This window comes from Nannospalax galili, unplaced genomic scaffold (assembly GCF_000622305.1).
Source record: "Nannospalax galili isolate Female #2095 unplaced genomic scaffold, S.galili_v1.0 scaffold870, whole genome shotgun sequence".
Classification (NCBI taxonomy): Eukaryota; Metazoa; Chordata; class Mammalia; order Rodentia; family Spalacidae; genus Nannospalax; species Nannospalax galili.
Window position 1 is genome coordinate 670,308 of NW_008329130.1, and position 22,152 is coordinate 692,459.

At 48.8% G+C, this 22,152-nt stretch overlaps 1 protein-coding gene across 1 annotated transcript in view; it reads left to right on the top strand.

The window, feature by feature from the left end:
- The first annotated feature begins 656 nt into the window (after positions 1–656).
- The window catches only part of CUNH1orf127 (chromosome unknown C1orf127 homolog), a 33,879-nt gene continuing 12,383 nt past the window's right edge, over positions 657–22,152 (top strand). Inside the window, exons 1-6 of the mRNA XM_029562674.1 lie at positions 657–799; positions 5,051–5,151; positions 10,080–10,178; positions 13,530–13,654; positions 16,058–16,201; positions 21,693–21,731. Coding sequence (XP_029418534.1) covers positions 774–799; positions 5,051–5,151; positions 10,080–10,178; positions 13,530–13,654; positions 16,058–16,201; positions 21,693–21,731 — 534 coding nt within the window. The 5' untranslated portion in view covers positions 657–773. The remainder of the gene's footprint in view (positions 800–5,050; positions 5,152–10,079; positions 10,179–13,529; positions 13,655–16,057; positions 16,202–21,692; positions 21,732–22,152) is intronic.

Genomic DNA, 22,152 nt, shown 5'->3' on the forward strand with positions numbered 1-22,152 from the left:
CTCCTGAGGCTTCTCTTTTTGGCTGGTATATGGTGTCTGCCTGTGTTCTTGGAGGCTGACACTCTAGGTTTGTCTGTGTCCTAGTCTTGCCTATGAGGACACTATCAGACTGGCTATGGCCTCATTTAGACTTAAAGAGCTCTTGAAAGACACTGTCTCCAAACACAGTTCTTTTTTTTTTTAATTTATTATTTTTATTTTATGTGTATACATATTGCCAGCATGTAGGTAAGTACACCTGTGTCGTGCAATGCCCATGGAGGACAGAAAAGGCTGTCGTATCCCCTGGAATTGGAGTTACGGACAGTTGTTAGCTGCCATGTGGCTGCTGGGATTCGAATCCGGGTCTTCTGCAGGAACAACCAGTGTTCTTAACTGCTGAGCCATCTCTCCAGCCCCCAAACACAGTTCTTAATGACCTCCTCTTCTTCTTCCTCCCCCTCCCCCTCCTCCTCCTCATCTACCTCCTCCTTCTTTCCTTCTTGTTCCCCTTTCTCCTTGGAACCCATGGCTTCCCTAGGCAAGCCCTCTACCACCCAGCTACAACCCCAGCGTCCCCTTAATTTTGAGCTGTAAACCAATTCATGTCACCCCAGGGGGCAGGGAGGAGTTGAGCAGTGTTAGTGCCTATTTGCAAGTTCTGACACCTGGCTGGTTCATGAGAGATTCTTGGCTGGAGGAAAGGGGACAGGCTTAACTTTTACTTACGAGCTAGGATCAATTCCTGCCATTGGATCAATTCCTCCAGGGGTGGACAGACTACCGAGCTGAGGATGTGGGGATCAACAGCAGTTGTCTGGTAAGTGTTTTTTATCCAGGCCTGCCAGGATGTCTTTATTTTATATATTTTTTATTTTATTTTATTTCATTTTATTTTATGTGTACAAGTGTTATGCTTGCATGTAGGTAAGTGCACCCGTGTCATGCAGTGCCGCGGAGGACAGAAGAGAGCTTCAGATTCCCCTGGAACTGGAGTTAAGGATGGTTCTTAGCATCATATGAGTGCTGGGAATCAAACCCGGGTCCTCTGCAAGAGCAGTCAGTGCTCTTAACCGCTGAGCCATCTCTCCAGCCCCCTGCCATGATGTCTTATCTGGTCCTCACGGGAATTGAGACACCAGGAGAATCCTGAGCATCCCTTATGCCTCTTGGAGCAGAAACCAAATATTTTTTATTAGAATCCAGAAGCTTCATGTGCAGAAGGGAGAGGGGGTGGGTGGTGAGGTTTGGTCAGGCCTGTGGTGACTTTGAAATGAAAGGAATGGAAGGCATTGGCAGGGCCCAGCCTTCTCAGCAGGGCTCTGGCCTGAGCCACTTCCACCTTCCCCAGACTCTTCTTCCTTGTCCTGGGAGCCCTTGTCTGGTATTCGCAGAGCAAGATTCTATCCCCAGCACCACTGGAAAAGGAAAACAAATTAGAACAGCCCCGCAGAGCTCTGGAGAACAGAAGTGAGGTCTCTAAGGCTGGCTTGAAGGTCAATAACGGCTGGCAGTTGGCCCTGGGCCCCTCAGGGCAAGGCTTTTGTGCTTTGTGACATTAGACAATGAAGGCTTGGAGAAGCTGGGTGGGCGAGCTTGAGGCCTGGAGCATGAGGCCTGGAATGCGAGGAGGTCCTGTGCCAGGGACCATCCACTTCTTGCTCTCTCTCTTTTTGAGATTCGATTTTAAAAAATTTTTATTAAGCCGGGCGTGGTGGTGCAGCCCTTTAATCCCAGCACTTGGGAGGCAGAGGCAGGCGGATCTCTGTGAGTTCAAGGCCAGCCTGGTCTACATAGTGAGTTCCAGGACAGCTGGGGCTACAGGGAGACCCTGTCTCAAAAAGACCAAAAAAAAAAAAATTATTATTTTTATTTTATGTGTATGAGTGTTATACCTGCATGTAGGTAAGTGCACCTGTGTCGTGCAATGTCTGTGGAACACAGAAGAGGCTGTTGGATCCCCTGGAACTGGAGTTACAGACAGCTGTTAGCCAGCATGTGGGTGCTGGGAATCGAACCTGGGTCTTCTGCAAGAACAGTGTTCTTAACTGCCGAGCCATCTCTCCAAGCCCCTGAGATTGGATTTTTTTAAAAAACAATATTTTTTATTGAATTTTGGTGTATTTCATCCAAAGCATCTTAGTCATATTTAGACCTCCTCCTCATCTGCACCCTCCCATAGCCCACCTACTTAATTTCATGTATTCTGTCATAGGTGTTAAGGCCTATCGACTCAAGTTTGTGTATCCAAATGTCTCTCCAATGTGAGTTCATCCACTGGAACCTGGTCAGCCTATTAGCATCACTCCCTTAAAGAGGAACAACTCTCCCTCACCCAGCAGTGATCCGCTGCCAATAGTTCCTCTATTAAGATTGGGGCCTCCTGCTCATTGCCCCACTTCCATGCTGGGTTTTTGTCTGATTAAGTTTTTGGTTTTAAAAAAAAAATGTTTATTATTTTTATTTTGTGCATATTGCCTGCATGTATGTAAGTGCACCCATGTCACGCAATGTCTGCTGAGGTCAGAAGAGGGCGTCGGATCTCCTGGAACTGGAGTTACAGATGGTTCTTAGCTGCCATGTGGGTGTTGTGACTCAAAGCCAGGTCCTCTGCAAGAACAACCAGTGCTCTTAACCACTGAGCCATTTCTCCAGCCCCAGGTTTTTTTTTTTTTTTTTTGAGACACGGTCTCCCTGTAGCCCCAGCTGGCTTGGACCTTGCTATGTAGAACAGACTGGCCTGGATCTCACAGAGCTCCACCTGCCTCTGCCTCTGCAGTGCTGGCATTAAGGGCATGTGCCACCATGCTGGGCCTTCCATCCACTTCTTTTTTCTTTTTTAATCTTTTTTATGGATGGTTGTTAGCTGCCATGTGGGTACTGAGATTTGAACCTAGGTCCCTTGCAAGAACAGCCAGTGCGCTTAACCACTGAGCCATCTCTACAGCCCAACTGTCCACTTCTTAACTGCTCTTCAGTGTGGGGCTCAACTTTATGTGTATCTCTAGGCTGGGAAGGGCAAGTTCAGGAGCTGCAAAAACAAGCCCACTTCTCCCTCTTGTGGGAGCTGGAGGAGGAGTCTGAGCAAGTGCAAATTTAGCGGATTTAACACATTTTCCTTGTGTAACAGCACAGGTGGGGTGTCCGGGAAGAGGACAGCACCAAACGTCAGAGACAACAGCTTGCTTCTCCTTCCCCAGGTCTCTTCTTGGTCTCTAGTACAGATTCACCTGCCCTTGGGGAACCTGGCTTCAAGTCCAGTTGCCCCAGTCTGGTCTGTGCTTTGTAAACGAATCAAATGTTAGAGGAGCTGCCCCCTGCTGGGGAATGAGGGAGGCTGGACCTAAATTTAACACCTGGCTGCAGAGTTTCCTGGGAGGGATGGCTGGCTGGCCACTCCAGGCTGTCTCTCCAGAGGGTTCCACTTGGCTTGCTTTTGGTTGGAAACAGAGTCTTGGTATGTAGTTCAGGCTGGCCTCGAGCTGTCCATGCTTCTGTCCCGAGTGCTGGGACAGCAGGTCTGTGCCACCATGCCTGGCTTGACTCTGGCTTTTGAATGCAGTGGAGGAATAGCAGGCACTGGTCAGTTTCCTGTGCTGTCCAGCTGTAGGCTCAGCTCAGATTTCAGGCTGGGGAACTGTCCAGGTGTTTTTTGCCAATCCATTCTGGGAGACTTGGCAACTGGCCTGATTGGGTTCTGCCTTAGCTCTGGCTTTCAAGAACTCAAGGGCTCACTGACAGCAGTGTTAGATGGAGTCTAGTGTCCTTTTCTACCTTGTTTGGTTTATTTGTTTTTTTTGTTGTTGTTTGTTTTTTTTAGACAAGTTTCCCCTGTAGCTATGACTGGCCTAGAACTTGCTATGTAGACCAGGCTGACCTTGAACTCACAGAAATCCACCTGTCTCTGCCTCCCAAGTGTTGGGACTAAAGGAATGCGCCACCACACCAGGCCATAATTTTAATCTTAAACACACACATACACACACACACACACACACACACACACACACACACACACTTTCCACTGCTGGAGACCAAACCCAGGGCCTTGTACATGCTAGGCAAGCACTCTACCACTGAGCTACATCCAAAGCCCTCTACTTTTTTGTGTCTTTTTGAGACAGGGTCTCCCCCTAGCCCCAGCGGCTGGCCTGAAATTTGCTTTGTAGAACAGGCTGGATTCACACAGAGATCCTCCTGCCTCTGTGTCCCAAATGCTGGGAGTAAAGATGTGTACCACCAAGCCTGGCCAAAGCCCTCTACTTTAAAATAAAAAGAATTAGGTCTAGGTCTGGGGGATAAAAAAATGTGAACGTTAGCCTAGCATATGCAAGCCCCTAAGCTCTATTCCTAAGTGCTGAGAAACCAAAACTGAAATCTGAACACATTTCAGGAATTTTTATTTAGCTCAATTCATTAACTACCGAGGGAACCAGTAAGATGGCACAGTCAGTTCAGAAGAGGAATCCCCAGAGCAGACGCATGCACAGGTAGTAGGGATGTTGGAATGGATTCCCTTAATAGACACAAAACTTAATATCCACAGGTCAGCAACCAACTGTAACTCCACATGGGTGGGATTTGCTTTTTTTATTTGTTTTTGAGACAGGGTCTCATGTAGTACAGGCTGACCTTGGACTTGTTATATAGCAAAGGATGACTTTGAATTTCTGATCCTGTTGCTTCCACCTCCCAAGAACTGGGAATATAAGTATGCACTTGCATGCCTGATCTTCTGCAGTGCTAGGAATCAAACCCAGGGCTCTGTGGATATGAGATAAGTACTCTATGAACTGAACTACAGCCCCTAGCCCCTGATTTGATTTTTTGGATAAGAATCATTTGCACAATGCTCAGAGTTCCACAACTTAAGAACCATAGCTCACAGATAGAAAGGCCATTGACTCTGTGCATTTGAGGCTAGCCTGGTCTAGATAGTAAGTTCCAGGCGAGCCAGTGCCACATAGCGAGACACGATCTCAAAAAACCAGACCAAACCAAAACCACATTGCCTGACTGAAAGAAGGCACCGGGCAGCAGCGTGGCCAGTCACCCCCTTTTCTCCCGGCAGGGCCATCTGTCTGGCTTGTATTCAGCCTGCTGTGTTCCCATGGATCCTCCCCTTCAGGTCAGACAAGGACAGGCCACGCCCTGCACAAACAGCCCTGTCAGGTAAATCAATTATGCTTTTGTGGTTTGTCCTAGGCTTTGGGTGGTTCCCTTTCCTCAGCTGATAACCCACACACTGTGGGTAATACTGGAAGCTAGGAAGCTTTGGAGGCTGGTGCACCAGCCTGGACTGAAGTCTCTTCTCCCCATTAGGGGGTCACTGGTTGGGTGGTGCCAGAGTTAGACTTGGGCCTGGTATCCTCTGAGTCAAATTCAGTGCTTGCTTTGAAATAGCTGGCATAGCAGTATGTATTGTGAACCAGGCCTAGTTTGGAGGGTTGGTGCCTACTAACCCTAAGGCACAGAATGAGTCTTGAGGAAGCGAAGGTCTAGAGGAGTGGGGCACTTTTCTGTGGCACCCCCAGCAGTGAGTGGTAGAGTCAGAACGTCTGCAGCCAGGCACTCAAGTCCAGGAGTCTCTACCACTCCAGGAGTCAGCTACTCACTCCAGCAGAGTACATTACAGAAGTAACCTGTGTTTGTGGAACATGTATTCTGGGCAGAGCCCTGTGTCGTGGGTCCCCACCCACTTTATATAAAGACTGTGATTTATTTTATTTTTACAAAAATATTTTGTCTTTTTTCCTAACTTTTATTATTATTGTTCTTCTTTGTGTGTGTGTGTGTGTGTGTGTGTGTGTGTGTGGAGGTGTATTTGCCATGGTGTGTGTATAGAGGTCAGAGGACGACTTTGTGAACTTGATTCTCTCTCCACCTTTACATGGGTTCTGGGACTCTCATTCCCATCATCAGGCAGTATAATAGTTACTTTTCTGTTGCTGTGATAAAACACCATGACCAAGGCAACTTACAGAAGGAAGAGTTTATTTGACTTACGGTTCCAGAGGGATAAGAGTCGGTCATAGTGAGGAGGCACGGCGGCCGAGGTGGCTGGAGCGGAAAGCTGAGCACTCCCATCTTCAGGTAGGCACAGGAAACAGAGAGGACAAACTGGAAATAGGGCTAAGTTATGAACTCTCCAAGCCCGACCCCAGTGATGTGCTTTCTCCAGCAAGGCTGCACCTCCTAAGCCTCCCAAACATTGCCACCAACGGGGGGACAAAGTGTTCAAACACTTGGAGCCTCTAGGAGGCATTTTCATTTGAACCACCACAGGTGGCACCCTTAAAAAAATTAGTTTGCCAGGCATGGTGCCACATGCATTTAATCCCAGCCACTCAGGAGGCAGAGACAGGTGTATCTCTGTGAGATCGAGGACAGCCTGGTCTACATAGTGAGTTCCAGGCCAGCTGGGGCTACATGGAGACCCTGTCTCAAAAAGACCAAAAAAAAAAAAAGTTTGCATGTTTATGTATGTATGTGGTGTATGTGCCCATATATGTGGTACATGTGTCCCTGAACACATGTGGAGGCGGGGGAGGATGTCAGCTGTCCTGCTCTGTTACTCTCTTCCCTATTCCTTTGAGACAGGGTCTTTCACCGAACCTCGAACTGGGCTGGTGGCCAACAACCCTGGTGAGCCTTCTGTCCCCACCCTCCACATCACTGGGGCTATAGGTGTGCGCATTCTCACACCTGGCTCTTTACAGGGGATCTGGGGGTTTAAACTCAGGTCCTCATTCTTCTGAGCTGTCTCCCCAGCCCCCATGTTTTCTGTTAATCAGTTCATCTTTGAGAGAGGTGATGGATGTAGCTGTGGCATAAGACTCAGGGGTCAGGAAATGGAGCGAGGTCTCAGGGGTTGGTCACTCATGGCTCTTGCAGTGGACCCAGGATCAGCTATTGGCACCCACAGGGTGGCTCACAATCATAACTCCATTCGTGGGGATCCGCTGCCCTCTTACCTGTTACCTAGGCATACTAGCAACCTGCAATGCCTAACCTTAATCTCTAGCCCTTTGAGAGACCGAGCTGAGACTCAGTGGTTCAAAGTGCCCAGTATCAATCACATTGCTGGCCTATGCTGTCTGACATGGCCTCCTGCCCCAGAAAATAAAGATACGCTCAGTAAACAGATCAAAGGCTTGGAATTTCCTTCCCAAGTGGCAGCTCCTTAGGCCAAGAAGGTCTTTTCAGTATGCACGTGACCCTGCTCTTTTTTAAAAAAATATTTTATTTATTTATTTTATTTTATGTGTATGAGTGTAAAGCCTCCATGTAGGTAGGTGCACTGGTCTGGAGGTACAGACAGGTGTTAGCTGCCATGTAGGTGCTGGGAACAAAACCCAGGTCCTCTGGAAGAGCATCAAGTGCTCTTAACCACTGAGCCATCTCTCTAGCCCCCATGTTTTTTTTTTTTTTTTGAGACAAGGTCTTGTTATGCAGTTCAGGATGGCCTCAGACTTGAGGTGATCCTCCTGTTCCTACCTCCTGAATGTTGGTATTACAGTTACGTGTCATTGTGCCTGTCAAAAATAGATTTAATCTAAACTCTCTGCCATCTCTGCCCCATCAGGGAGGACTGGGAAGGACTCCATTTGGGGGAAATGTCACAGCCACAAAGTCTCGGTCCCTATGGCTGAACTTCTTGTTGTTACTCTTTTTAAAAAAAATTTATTTATTTATTTATTTTATTTTATGTGTATGCAGGTATTGTCTGCATGTAGGTTAAGTGCACCCGTGCTGTGCAATGCCCGCAGAGGACAGAAGAGGCGGTCGGAGCCCCTGGGACTGGAGTTACAGACAGTTGTTAGCTGCCACGTGGGTGCTGGGATTCGAACCCGGGTCTTCTGCAAGAACAATCAGTGTTCTTAACCACTGAGTCACCTCTTCAGCCCCCTTGTTGTTACTCTTGTGTGATTGCAGACAACTCCAGTGTAGTTGGAATGAAAGGTACACTTAATTACCTGCAAAGGGTCTGTGGGTGTCAGGTACTGGGCAAGGTTTTGGCATGCATGGTGAGCAAGTTGGACTGATTTGGGCTTTCTCATGGAGCTTCTGGTTTATGCCACGGGGCAGAAGGGAGACAGGTAAATCTCCAGGTGTCTCTTGACTTCCATCACTCCCCCATCTGCGAGGCCTGCTTGCCTCTGACCATTGCCATTTCTTGGATAAGTATTTCCTGAGCCACTACTGTGTGCCAGCCACTGTTCTGATGAAAGGCCTTGAGTGGTTGACAAGACAAACATAGCTCCTGCCCCACCTGAGAGGGAGAGGTGCACTGATCCCCTCCTATCTCCACTCAAGTGGGAGATGCACACAGAAACCCTGGGAGCATAAGTAGCATAGTTTCCTTGTAAACCATCAAGGAGACACAGAGCCGGGGTGGAGAGTGGGTGGTACTAATCAGGGAGTGCTTCCAGGGTAAGTGGCATCTGGGCTGAGACCTCTGGATGAGGAGGAGCCAGTCGTGTGAAGAGTGGGGAATGGTGATTCAGGGAGAGGGAACAGCATAAGCAGAGACCCTGAGGTAGAAAATACCAGCCTGGCTAGAGTGTTGGGAACAGATGAAGACAGAGAGGTCGCAGACTGCGGGACCACGAAAGTGTTTGGGTTTATTCCAGCGGTGATAGGGAACCATTGGAAGCTCCGAGACGGGACTGGGATGATTTCATGTCCATGTCAGGATCCCTCACAGCTACTGTGTTGGGAGTAGATTGTGGGGATGGTGGAGGGAAGTAGGGATGGGGTCTCCAGGACCCTGCAGGCTGCCTGTCACTTCTGGCCTGTGCCTGGGCTGTGCCTTCACCTGGAGTCCTCAGCTGAGCTGTATAACTCCAAGGATGAGTGGTTGGCCCCACCCCAAGTCAAATAACTTAGAAGCCAGTTCCTTCTTGGGCCTATCAAGATCTTTTAAAGGACACTGGTGCTGGCTGGCTGTAGCATGCTGATTCAGGAAGGAGCCCCATTTTCTCTGTCTTCACAGACTGTGTTTGCCATGATGATGCTGTAGCCTGCAGGGGTCAAACATGCCTTGAACCCAGAGAGGAGCCCTGCACTGGGATAAGATCAGCTCGGGCTCCTGTGTATTCTGACTCTTTTTCTCAGATACTCTAATTTCTTGGGCTATATGATGAGCTGGAAAGTGATGATCCAAAGCTTAGGCCTTGGACCACTGGATGAAAGATCACAGCTGTCATGTTTATGTGTGTGTGCTCTTTATATGTGGGAAGTCATTCAAGTTGCCTCTCCACACTGTGAAGTCTAATCATCACTGTCATTAACATAATTATTACCACCACCACTACTATCATCATCATCACCATCACCATCACCACCACCATCACCACCATCATAACCTCCACCATCACCACCACCTCTACCACCACCACCACAGTCACCCCTCCACCACGTCCACCGTCATCATCATCACCATCATCACCACAATTTAAAACATTTTAAAGGATTTATTTATTTTATGTATGTATTTGCTTCCATGCATCATGTCATGCAATGCCTGAAGAGGCCAGAAGAGGGCACCAGATCCACTGGAATTGGAATTATAGATGGTTGTTAGCTGCCATGTGGGTGCTGGGAACTGAACCCGGGTCCTCTGCAAGAACAACCAGTGCTCTTAACCACTGAGTCATCTCTCCAGCCCCCATCACCACTGTCCCTAAGACCATGACCATGACCATCACCACCACCACCACCATCACCATCGCTGTCACCAACACTGTATCACCATTTGTGTCACCACCACCACCACTGCCTTCATCATCATGTCCATCATCATCTCCACCCTCATCATCATGCAATCAATTCACAGGAAGAAACTGAGACTAAGCAACAGGCACATGTATATACACACATACCATACGAGAGAGAGAGAGAGAGAGAGAGAGAGAGAGAGAGAGAGAGAATTTAGATCCAGATGCTCTGCAGTGCCCACACACACACCAAGTCTACACCACCCCCTGTAAAACACTGGCTAGTTCACTGCAAGAGGGTCAAAAGGAAGCCTGTACATCCTCCCTTCTCCCTCTCTCCCCCTTGTCCTGCCTCCCCAGCAGTATCTTCTTGTCCCACAGAAAAGGTCGAGTGCTTCTCAGACTACATGACCCTGCAAATCCCGAGGAGCCGTGTGCAGGGTCTGAGGCAGTGGCTGTCCAGGATCCTGCACCTGCCAGGTAAGGGGTAGGGGCATTGCCTGGATGCAGCCCCTGCTGAGGGAGACCCCCACACATACCTCACCCCAGTGTCTCATGCTGGTTCAGTGACAAACTTCTCCCTCCCCAGGGCTGTCCTGCCCCTCTCCAAGGCAGACCCTCCCCCCAGCCCCCCCACTCCCCCGCCACCCTGCAGTCACAGTCTCATTCTGTTTTGCTCCCAGCTCTCATCACTACTGAAAATGGTCCCCACCCTTGTTCACACACTTGTCACCTGTGCCCCCAGCAGGGAGCTTGGTGCTTACAGCTGTGTCTCCAGGACTGAGGATGCTGTCTGGTGCTTGGGAGACTCCAATAAACATTTGCTGAGTTGAACAAATGGCCCCAAACCTGGAAAGTAATGCCCATTTGGTGCTGATACACTCTGAAACCTAAATCCTGCTGTGAGGTTAACACAGTGATTTAAAAAATATATACCTTAAATTTTTCTCATATTTATTAATTGTGCACGTGTGTGTGTGTGTGTGTGTGTGTGTGTGTGTGTGTGTGTGAGACTTCTCTCCTTTTACTCCGTGGATCCCAGGGATAATCCCAGTCATCAGGCTTGGGCATCAAGTGCCTTTACCTGCTGAGCCATCTCTTCTGCCCACTGGAAACAAGTCATCTCATGCTTGGTGGTGGAGGAATTGCACACCTAAAATAGCCAAAAACAAGGGCATATTATCACATTTACAAACCTTTCAGCCAGGGAAGGGGGTTGATACCATAAGGGATTACCTTGGACCTTCTGGAAACTTCTAGAAAGAACAAGAATAGGCAGATGTGCCAGTAGCTCATCTTCTCTGTGCTTTGGTCACAGGCTACAAAATGAGCCCCTAAAATTTCTCCTCTCTTTTTCACAAAAAGGAAGAAATTGAGGAGAGGAGACTTCCCAGCTCAGAGAACAGGAGGCCTGTTCTGTTTTGCTTTTTCCGTCCCTTCCTGTCCCTCTTCTCCCTTTTCCATTCTTAAAATTTCAAAAATTTATTTTATTTTATTTATTATTTTTATTTTATGTGTATGAGTGTATTGCCTGCTTGCATATAAGTGCACATATGTGCTTCGATGCCCGTGGAGGTCAGAATAGAATGTGTCTCCCTGGAACTGGAGCTACAGACGATTGTTAGCTGTCATGTGGGTGCTGGGACTCAAACCCAGGTCCTCTGCAAGAACAGTCAGTGTTCTTAACTGCTGAGCCATAGTTCCAACCCCCAACTTTTATTTTTATTTTATGTGTATGAGTGTTTCACCTGTATGTATGTATATGCACCTGTGTGTGCAATGCCCACAGAGGCCGTGAGAGGGTGCCAGATTCCATTGAAAATGGAGTCATAGATGATTGTTAGCTGCCCTGTGTGCTGGGAACTGAACTTGGGTCCTCTGTGAGAGCAACCAGTGCCATCTGCCATCTCTCCCCCTCCTCCTCCTCTTTTTTTTTTTTTTTTTTAAACTCTGTGGCCCAGGTTGCCCTATAACTCATTCAGCCCAGACTGGCCTCAGACTCATGGTGATTCCCCTGCCTCAGCTTCCCCAGTATTGAGATGACAGGTGTGAGTCACCACTTCTAGCTCATTCTGGAAATCTAAAGTACCATCTGGGCTTGGTGTGCCCTGAATCTTGATTCGGCCCTGGGAGGGTCAGCCAGCCTGTGTTGCCTGGGGAGCTGGAGCGACATTTGTGTGTTAAAAGGCCACTTTTTCAGAAGAAAATGGTGTAGATACATTAAGCTGTCGCCTGTTCTTTGGAGAGGCATTATTAATGGAAAACAATAGATTAATAGTTTTAAAACGCTTGTTCAATAAGTAATTTTTATGGCTCTGGATAGAGCCCATTAAACATTTCTGTGTGTTATTATAAAGAAGTTTTAAGCGTAAAATCATAAAGTCAATAATCAGGGAATTAGTCACAGCGGCCAGCCACAGGCCATTAGTTTTAGGCGCTGTCAGAGACACCTGTGGCTTTGGAGGGAGAGTTTTTATTTCACGCGGCAGCGCCAGGTGGGGCTGCAGAAATGACGGTGCCTGCTGCCTTCCATAAACTTGAAGGGGCAGCAAGCAGGTGTGAGCAGCGGGATGCCAGGCAAATATTTACAAAGTGCAAACGTGAATGCGAAACTAAAACGATCCGGGTCAATTTGCACATCCAGGCTTAGACACTTTATTTCCCCAGCGATCTGCCTTTCAGAGCCACAGGCGCAGCCTTGATCTCTTGCTAAAGATAGCCTTGGAAACCGAGCACTCTTAAAAGGAAAGCAAGCCACCAGAGAATCCCCCACACGCAGGCTGCGGGAGCTGTCTCCTGTGAGGGTGTATTTGTCTCCCATTTACTGTACAATCTAGTGAAGTAATCTGAAAATGAAACTGTGGGCTTTGAAAAAAAAAAAAGACTTAAAAAAAAATCACCACAAAAGCAATACAAGATAATTATGGAAACAGAGGAAATCCAAAGACAATAATGAAAACTGCCTGTAATCCCTCTGCTCAGTGATATTTCTCTCTGTGTTTTACTCGTCCAATAAATGTTTACTGAGAGCCCTCTATGAGCCAGATACAGCTTAAGGCACTAGGGATACAGTGAAGAACAAAACAGACAAATACTCCTGGCGCCATGGGGCTGGCGTTTGAGTGGAGGGCTACAAGACCGTGACAATAGTCAGCAGTCAGTTTTATAGCAGGTGGGATGGTAATGGGGGCTGCAGAATGGGGCTGGAGAGTAGGATGAGGTTAAGAGTGGGGTGATGGTGGAGGGCTTGTTGACAAGGGAGAACTTTATGTAAAGACTTGAAGGTGGTAGAGGGAGCCACGCAGGTGTCTAGAAGAGAGTTCCAGGTGTAGGACACAGCCAGTGCCAAGGCCCTGAGGCAGGCATGCATCTGAGGTGCTTTGGAATAGCAGGGAGGCCAGTGTGGCTGAGACAGAGGGAGGGAGGTCCAGAGGCACAGGAGAGAAGGTCATAGAGGCGAGGGCTCTGAGGAGAGTGGAGAGGTCTGGTGCAGGTTTGAGCAGGACCCTATGGGCTGTAGAGAAGGTAGACAGCAGTGGGAAAAACACAGGCGATGAGACAGGGGACAGATGCAGCAACCAGTCCTGGCCTGGCGCTGGGAGACAGTGTGGAGACAGTGTGGGAGACAGTGTCTGCGTGTGTGTTGTGGTAGTAACCGGGTTCCTGTTGATGTCCACCTTCCAAGGCATCTGTTCTTGCTATTATCTAACACTCTAGGGCAGGGGCTTCCAGGAGGGACCCTGGGTTTAGGTCTGGGTGTCTGACTCTCCTGACCTGGCCAGAGAGGCAGCCTTGGCTATCCCCCTGCGGTCCTGTCTGTTTCTCTCACAGGTGCACAGAAGGCCCCCGATCACCTGGATGCTCTTCTTGCTAGATGTGGCTACCTCCTGCATCCCGCTCGTGAGGGCCACTTCATCTTCCGAGCTCTGTACTCGGCCTGCTTTGTGAAGAAGGAGGTGGGTTTGAGAACCCATCCATCCATCCATCCATCCATCCATCCATCATCCATCCATCCATCATCCATCCATCTATCTATCCATCATCCTTCCATCCATCCATCATCCATCCGTCTATCTATCCATCATCCTTCCATCCATCCATCCATCCATCCATCCATCATCCATCCGTCTATCTATCCATCCATCCTTCCATCCATCCATCCATCCATCCATCATCCATCCGTCTATCTATCCATCATCCATCCATCCATCCATCCATCCATCCATCCATCCATCCAGGGCCTCATGCTAGGATGCTAGGCAGGGGTGCATCCACTGAGCTACACCCCCAGTCTTTAAGAGAGGCTTGCTGGTGTCTCCTGGGAAGTTTCTTCTATTCTGGGAGACACAGGTGTCAAATAAAGAGACCCAGTATCCTCATCCTTCACAGACAGAGAGCTGAGACAAAGCGTCAGACTCTACTTTCATGGTGTTTACAGACACCAATTACTCCTCTCGCTTCAAGAAAAAAACAAATTAAAAAAAATAAAGGGAGGAAGGGTTCATTTTTTATTTATTTCTCTTATTACTTTTTATCTTATGTGTATAAATGTTATACCTGCATGTGTATAAGTGTACCCATGTCATGCAATGCCTGAGGAGGTCAGAAGAAGGCATTGGACCCCCTGGAACTGGAGTTACGGACAGTTGTTAGCCACCATGTGGGTGCTGGGAATCAGCCATCTCTCCAGCTCCCGAGGTAGGGTTTTTTTTAACTTGCATCCTGGGGTGGTCATGGCGACTGTAGTGTGAGGTACTGATCATGTGACAGCTACAGTCAGGAAGCAGAGTGAGATGAACTGATGTACAGCTCAATTTCTCCTTTCTAGTCCGTCCTGGACCCAGGCCCACTGAATGCTGCTATCCTCTGTTAGGGTGGGTCTTCCTTCAGTTAAATCTCTCACACACCCCAGAGGTGTGTCCCCTAGGTGATTCCTACTCTAGTTGGGATAACAAAGATGATTGATCATCACTAGCATTGATAGCAAAAGGCTTCAGGCAGTTCTGACCCAGTCACATGATGTCTCCCCCAGGAAGCCTTCCAGGAAGTAATGCCTTCTCTGTGCGATAGGTCTGCTTCTATCACTGTGCTTGCTGCCATGGCTGGCTAATAACACATTTGCTTGTGTAGCTGTTTCCTGTGAGGCTGGAGCCTTTGAACAGAGTAGAGCCATACCTCCAGGGTTTGCCTTGGTGCCTGGAGTACAGTAGGTGCTCATTAAGTGTTTAGTGGAGTGAACAATAATGTGAACAGTTGCAGAGACTGACTGGTCACCTTTACTTTCAGAGGCCTCTTAGATGCTCACAAGACCATATGATTCTGTCAGATTTGCCAAAGTAAGATCTTTTCACGTTCTTCAAAGGAAATTTTTTTTTCAGCCGGGCATGGTGGTGCACACCTTTAATCCCAGCACTCAGGAGGCAGAGGCAGGCAGATCTCTGTGAGTTCAAGGCCAGCTTGGCCTACATAGTGAGTTCCAGCCCAGCTGGGGTTACAGAGAGACCCTGTCTCAAAAAGAACAAAAATAAAAATTTTTTTTCAGTGCTAGAGTAGAACCCAGGACCTCACATGTGCTAGGTAAGTGCTTTATTGCTGAGCCACATCCTCAGCCTTTTATTTATTTATTTTTTAAAAAAAACAACTATTTTGAGACTGAGTCTCTCTAAGTTGTACAGGCTAAGCCTGAATTCACTCTGTAACCTAGGCAGACCTTGAATTTGTGAGCCTCCTGCCTGTGCTGGGATTACAGGTGTGCACCACTATGCCTGGCTCATCACCCTCTCTCTGACAGCCCCTCATCCCCAGCCACACACCCCGACTTTGGGGCCCCTGCAGACTCACACTTGGACACTTTGCAGGGCCAAAGGAGGCCAACCCAGGCACTGGGACTCATTGGTGTGACATCTTGAAATGCTACCTTGCACTTAGAATATGGGATCTTGCATTGAGTTGCAGGAATGGCCTTTGCTTAGCTCATATCCACTAAGCCTCAGCTGTTTCAACTGTAAAGTGGGACTAAGGGAGTTTCTTACAGGACATATGGGGGGGGGGTCAAAGATGTTTGTTCATTATTAGGAATGAGCTGATACAAGCTGTTGTTCTGTCCTACCAAGGGTAACCTTCCTGAAAAGTGTAACAGTCCCCAGTCCCCAGGGCTTCTGGGGTAGGGGCTGAAGGGCTACAGTGCAGAACCTGGATGTGGGCTCCTAGTCTCTACTGCCTTCATCCCTCTTGTCAGACCAGCTTCCAGGAGGTCTTCGTTAATCACACCCACTGTGAACAGACGCTGACCTATAATTGTGGCCTGTTAACTGTATTTCCTTCTTTTATTTGCACGTGTGAATTTCGCCGACTTCTAGAAAGCAAATTATAGGTTGGAAATAAGAATATTTCAAAAAGGGGCACAAAGGTGGAAGCAGACTGAGAGCTACATAATGAAGTGTCCTGCGATCACGTCCAGGCTGGGCCAGCAGAGTGTCCGCTGTGACCCCGAATTCATTCAGGTAGGCCTGGGAGGGCCTTGGAGGGTCTGGAAGGAGCTGTGAGGGATCTGGGAGGACCTAGGAGTGTCCAGGAGAGTCTGGGAGGGCCTGGGAGGAGCTGTGGGGATCTGGGAGGGCTTGGGAAGGTCTGGGAGGATCTGGGAGGGTCTTGGAGGGCCTTGAAGGGCCTGGGAGAGTCTGGAATAGTCTGGGAGGATCTGGGAGGGCCTGAGAGGATCTGGGAGGGCTTGGGAAGGTCTGGGAGGATCTGGGAGAGTCTGGGAGGGCCTGGGAGTCTGGGAGGGCCTGGGAGTCTGGGAGGGCCTGGGAGGATCTGGGAGGTAACACTGGGGCCTCCCAGGCTGGCTTCTCTCCAAAGGCCTGGGTAGGTGGCTGTTAGATTTTTGGAAAATAAAGGGAAAGATAGAGAAGTAAGAGACAAGAAACCAGAGCCAGACCTGCAACATGCAAGGAATAGATCTTCCTTTACTCAAAGAAGATAGAGTGAGAGGTAGAGGCTGTCCATGGGAACCAAGCATCTACAACCAGACAAAGAAACCAGTGTGTGTGTGTGTGTGTGTGTGTGTGTGTGTGTGTGTGTGTGTGTGATGTTGATACCAGGGTTGTGAGATACAGCTGCACTTAGTGGGGAGTTGCGTTAGTGCCTGGGCTCGGTGTCCTTGGAGTGGTTGAGGGTCTCCTTCTCAAGATTATTTCCCCAGAAACTGGCAGGAGTGTTATCTATGGCCCTAGGAGAGACAGGTGGGCTCCACAAACACTTTCTCTCAGGCTTGGGAGTGACTAGCTGATAAGGGGTGAGCAGAGCCAGGTTTGAGCAAGGCCAGGCTGCCAGTTTAAGGCCAGTTAGACACTTTAAGGGATGTATGGCTTTCCCTAACGAGGCTTGTGGCTCTTCTGCAATTCACACATTCTATCAATGGCCATGATTGCTGAGCCTTGGGACATGGCCTGGCAGAGGTGACAGCTGTGGGCATTATCTCTGTGGGCATTCATGGTGCTGGTTGGGCATCAGCTTCCACTTGTCTTTCATCTGAGCATGCGTTGGGATAAGGGACCGGGTGAACATTAAAGTCTCTGAAGTCACCTGAATCAGCGCTGGCCGAAGCACCAGATTGTGTCTGTGTTTTTCTCTCTGAATTGAGGAAGGTTGCTGGTTTGGAGCTTCTGTGTGTGTGATATGTGTGTGATGTAGTATGCATGAATGATATATGTGTGTATGTATATGTGAGATGTATATGTGTATGATATGTGTATGGTATGGTATGCATGTATGATATGTGTGTGATATATGTGTGTATGTATATGTGAGATGTATATGTGTATGATATGTGTATGGTATGGTATGCATGTATGATATGTATGTGTGTAGATGTGTATGTGTATGTGTATGATGTGTATGTGATCTGTATGCCTGTATTTTTGTGTATATGTATATTTGTGTGATATGTATATATTTGTATGTGCATGTAAGATGTATATGTATGTGATATGTATATGCACAGAGGTATAATGGGGGCTGTGACAAGCAAGAGCAGGTGGAGCTTCCAATCATGGCCCTTTGAGGAGAAGCTGCCACTCAGCCTCTGCCTCGTCTTGGTGGAATTTTCCAGCTTTTTAAAGAGAAATGGGAAATCTATAATTGTATGTGAAATCTCATTTTAAAAAGTTGACTGTGGTCTGGGTGTGGTGGTGCATGCTTTTAATTCCAGCACTTGGGAGGCAGGGGCATGTGGATCTCTCTAAGTTCTAGGCCAACCTGGCTACATAGTGAGACCCTGAGATCCTGTATCAAAAAAATGAAACAACAACAAAAAAGTTGACAGTGGACTGGAAAGGCAGCCAGTGCTTGCTTAGCACATATAAGGCCTTAGACAAATGTTGACTTTATTTGTTTGCTTATTTTGATACAGGGCCCATATAGCCCAGGCTGGCCTTAAACTCACTATGTAGACAAGGATGACCTTGAACTTCTGATCCCCCTGCTTCTACCTTCAAAGTGTTGGGATTACAGGCCTGGGATACCACACCTAGTTTATGGGGTGCTAAGAATTCAACCTAGGGCTTCACGTATGCTAGGTAAACATTCTAGCAACAACTACATCATACCCAGCTCCCAAAAATGTTGGCTTTAATTTTGTAAATACCATGTGGTCCAAACAAAATGTTGACTTTAGTACCAGGCAGGATACCTGGAATTCCAGCACTCAGGAGGCTGAGGCAGAGGACTGCAAGTTTAGGTCTGCCCAGGCCATAGATGAAACTCTGCCTCAGAAACAAGAGTCAGTGAGATGGCTCAGTGGGTCAGGGCACTTGCCATAAAGCCTGGCTGATGACCTGAGTCCACACCCTGAGTCCCACAACGGGTGGAAGGAGAGAACCAATTCTTGCAATTTATCTTCTGACCTCCAAATGTGAACCATGACATGTGTGTGCACACACACGATAATAAATCCCCCCAAATCCCAAAAATCCCAAATTAACCACCCTGGCCTGATGATACAGGATGGAAGAAAGGAGACACATGCTGGGAAGATTTGGGAGAAAGGGCTGCTACTGACAACAACTGTTCATTTAACAAGCATTTATTAAGCACATATTGTATGCCAGGCTCTCTGTTCATGTAAAGGATCAGATTTGGATGGATGTTAACTCTTGCCTTGGGAAAAGCGTACAGTTCCACTCTCATTTGGTCTGTGTTTTAAAGTGAGTGTGCCAAGATAGGATGAACCAGCTGAGCAGACGCTGGGACCCCAGTTAACAGCCCTGTGCCTGCTCTCTGTGGTCTTGACTCTGGAGTTCTTTGCTGAAGCCAAGGGACCTTCCCTGCCCACCAGCATGTTTAATATCCTATTGAGACCAGGCCAGGCCGGGTGTTGGTGCACCTAAGAGACCCCCCTCCCCAGCATGGATAGGCACTAGGCATGTTTGACAGTCCTGGGCTGGTCCTGGCTCCCTTTGCACTGGGCCTGTAATTCTGAAAGCGGCCACCAGGGGGACAGCGTTGCCGGTGTTACACAACACTGAACTGAATCCCTGAGCCAAGTCGAGCTCGTTCTCCGCCAGGTGCCAGCTTTGTCCCCATCAACCTGCCTTGAAGTCAGATGCCTCGATCCCTAGTGCCCGTCTCCAATAGAGGTATTGGAGCTTACAGGACCGCCCCCCCCTCCCGGATCTCTGGGCACAGTTACAGAGACTCGGGCTGCGTATGGGCGACAGAAGACGAGACTCAGCTGCTTCTGTCTCGTCCCTTCTCCCCTCCCCCATCAGAGGACCTCATCGAATTGACTGATTCATTCCTGGTGACTTCTGCAGCCGCTGTTTCCGTGGCTGCACCTTGAACTTGCATTAAGTTTTAATTAAAGCCGTTACACCAGCCTTGCCCTTGGCTAAATGCAGCTGTGGGCACAGGGCACATAGATATTTAATAGTCTGCCTCTCCCCGCTGATGGCCCTGGGTGCCCAAGGGTGTACCCGAGCCGTGCCCTGCTCGCAGCGATCCGAGAGCTTGCTTAAGTGTGCCCACAAGGCCCGAGCAGGAGGCTGCGCAATAACTATTCATTGCCCTGGGTTAAGTGTGCCCAGGGGCACCGGTAAACTCAATGCAGTGATTAGCAATTGCTCCCAGGGAAGGCTACCCCAGGTCCCGCTGAATGTCTGTGGGCCCTAAATATAGCTTGCTCATGGCCACTTAAAGGGCACGGTGGGTTTAGGGCACACATTTGATCCTACCTTCCCTTCCTTTGCACAAAATTGTTCCCTCCTCAGAACAGCCCAGCCTCCAGGGTTGCACCAGTGCTGTAGAGGGACGGGGTATGGGGACAGGGAGGCAGCTTTGGTGGCTGACCGGGGAAATGCTGACTTCCCTTAACATCTACCAAACCTCAGGCTTCTCCTCCATTTCTTCTTTGCTTCCCAAGTGAAGATAGCACCCCCAAGATGAGGAAATTGCAGCAGGTTCACCCAATAGGCTTTCTGTGGGCTGTGCTGAGCCTGCTGGCAATGCCGGTCGGGGGGCTCTCTGCATTCAGGGGCAGCAGAGCTGGGGCACTGATAAAGTTGAGAGGATGGGAGCCTGCCTCCCCTCAACCCCATCCACTGTGCTCTGGCCCTGGGAACCCTACTCTGTCCACCTAGGGAAAGGGGATATAGCCTTGGGTAGGAGAGTAGTCAAGGCCTATTATTCTTTTCAACCTCAGTGTCACCGACCTTTATGGAATGAGGGGAAGGGGGCCACCCTCTGTTGGTTTATGATTTTATCCTGTCAACCTTCCTGCCCAGGCCTGCAGCACAGGCAAAGGAGGGTTAGAGGCAGCAGAGGGGTGAGAAGAGGGCTGGCGAATGGGCTTGGTGGGTAAAGACACTTGCTGTCAAGACTGATGACCTGAGTTCCATCTTCAAAACCAACATGGTGGAAGGAGAGATCTGATTCCCACAAGTTGTCTTCCAAGCCCACATGCCACTGTAGAATTTATGTACATACAAATAATAGGGAATAATAATAATAATAATAATATTGTGCCACCTGACGTGAATGCTGGGAATTGAACTCTGGTCCTCTGTAAGAGCACACTGTGCTCTTAACCACTGAACCATCTCTCTAGCTCCTGTCCTGATTTAATTTTTTAAAACTTTCTTTTGCATTTTGTGCATATGGGTGTTTTGCTTACATGAATGTTAAGTGCACCTGTGTTATGCAGTGCTCATGGAGGTCAGAAGAGGGCACTGGATCCCTTGGAACTGGGGTTACAGACTGTTGTCAGCTGCTATGTAAGTGTTGGGAACCAAAAAAGTGCTTCAGTGCTTTTTTTTTTTTTTTTTTTTTTTTTGAGACAGGGTCTCCCCGTAGCCCCAGCTGGCCTAGAACTCACTATGTAGACCAGGCTAGCATTGATCTCCAGAGATTTGCCTGTCTCTGCCTCCCTGGTGCTGGCATTAAAAGCGTGTCCCACCACACCTGGCCCAGCCAGTGCTCTTAACCACTGAGCCATCTGTCCAGCCTTTGTCCTAATTTTGGAGGGGAGCTGAGACAGTTGGGCACGGTGCTGCCACAAGTGAACACAGATGTAGAAGCTGTCTAAACACAGGGTGGTTGCTGGGCACTCCCCCTTTTGCTTATTGGAGCCCACAGGGAAGGGAAAGGGACGAGGAAGAAACAGGTCACTTGGAGTGAGACCAGGAGGAGGCCTGGGAACCCTCTGCCAGGTCCTGAACAGCAGGACCATGCCAGCTGTGCTCTGCACCCCAGCTGCCCCATCGGCCTGACCCAGGGCAGCAGCTGAGGCGACATTTCCCTGAATCTGTTGACACTTGAGTCCCAGAGCATAAATGATTTTCTTGTCTTAATGAGCAAACAACCAGGCGGCGTGGCTCTCTCACCGGCCTCCTGCTGTGGTAATTGCCAGAGCTCGGCTCCGGTAGAAGCGCCTGCTGGCTTGCTTGTTCACCTTTGCTCACAGCTTGCGAGAGATGTTGGTTGCTCTCTGTTCTGCAGGTCTCCCGGCCCTTGCCCCCGACGATCGAAGGTGGACAGGTAGGTGAGGCAAGAGCAATGTTCTGGAAGGTTCTACCAGGCCTGGTGCTCAGGATGCCTGAGGCAGGATGTTGTCACGTCCAAGACCCTCTTGTGGAGAGTGCCTATGGATAGAGTGACCCAGTGGGTCTGGGTCTTGGCAGCAGCGGGAGCTTTTCCTGGTACCCTCCATGCAGAGGCTGGAGGTCCTATGAAAGGAGAAGACCCTCTTGGTAGGAAGCCTCTGGGTCCTTCTGTGCTAAGATTCTCTCTGAAAGGGCTCCCGTGATAGGAGCTGAGTCCTTTGCAAAGGCCACCTGTTCTTATAGTACACAGCTATCTTCCTTACCTCCCATCCCAATACCACCCCAACTTAATTTCTTTCTTTCTTTCTTTCTTTCTTTCTTTCTTTCTTTCTTTCTTTCTTTCTTTCTTTCTTTCT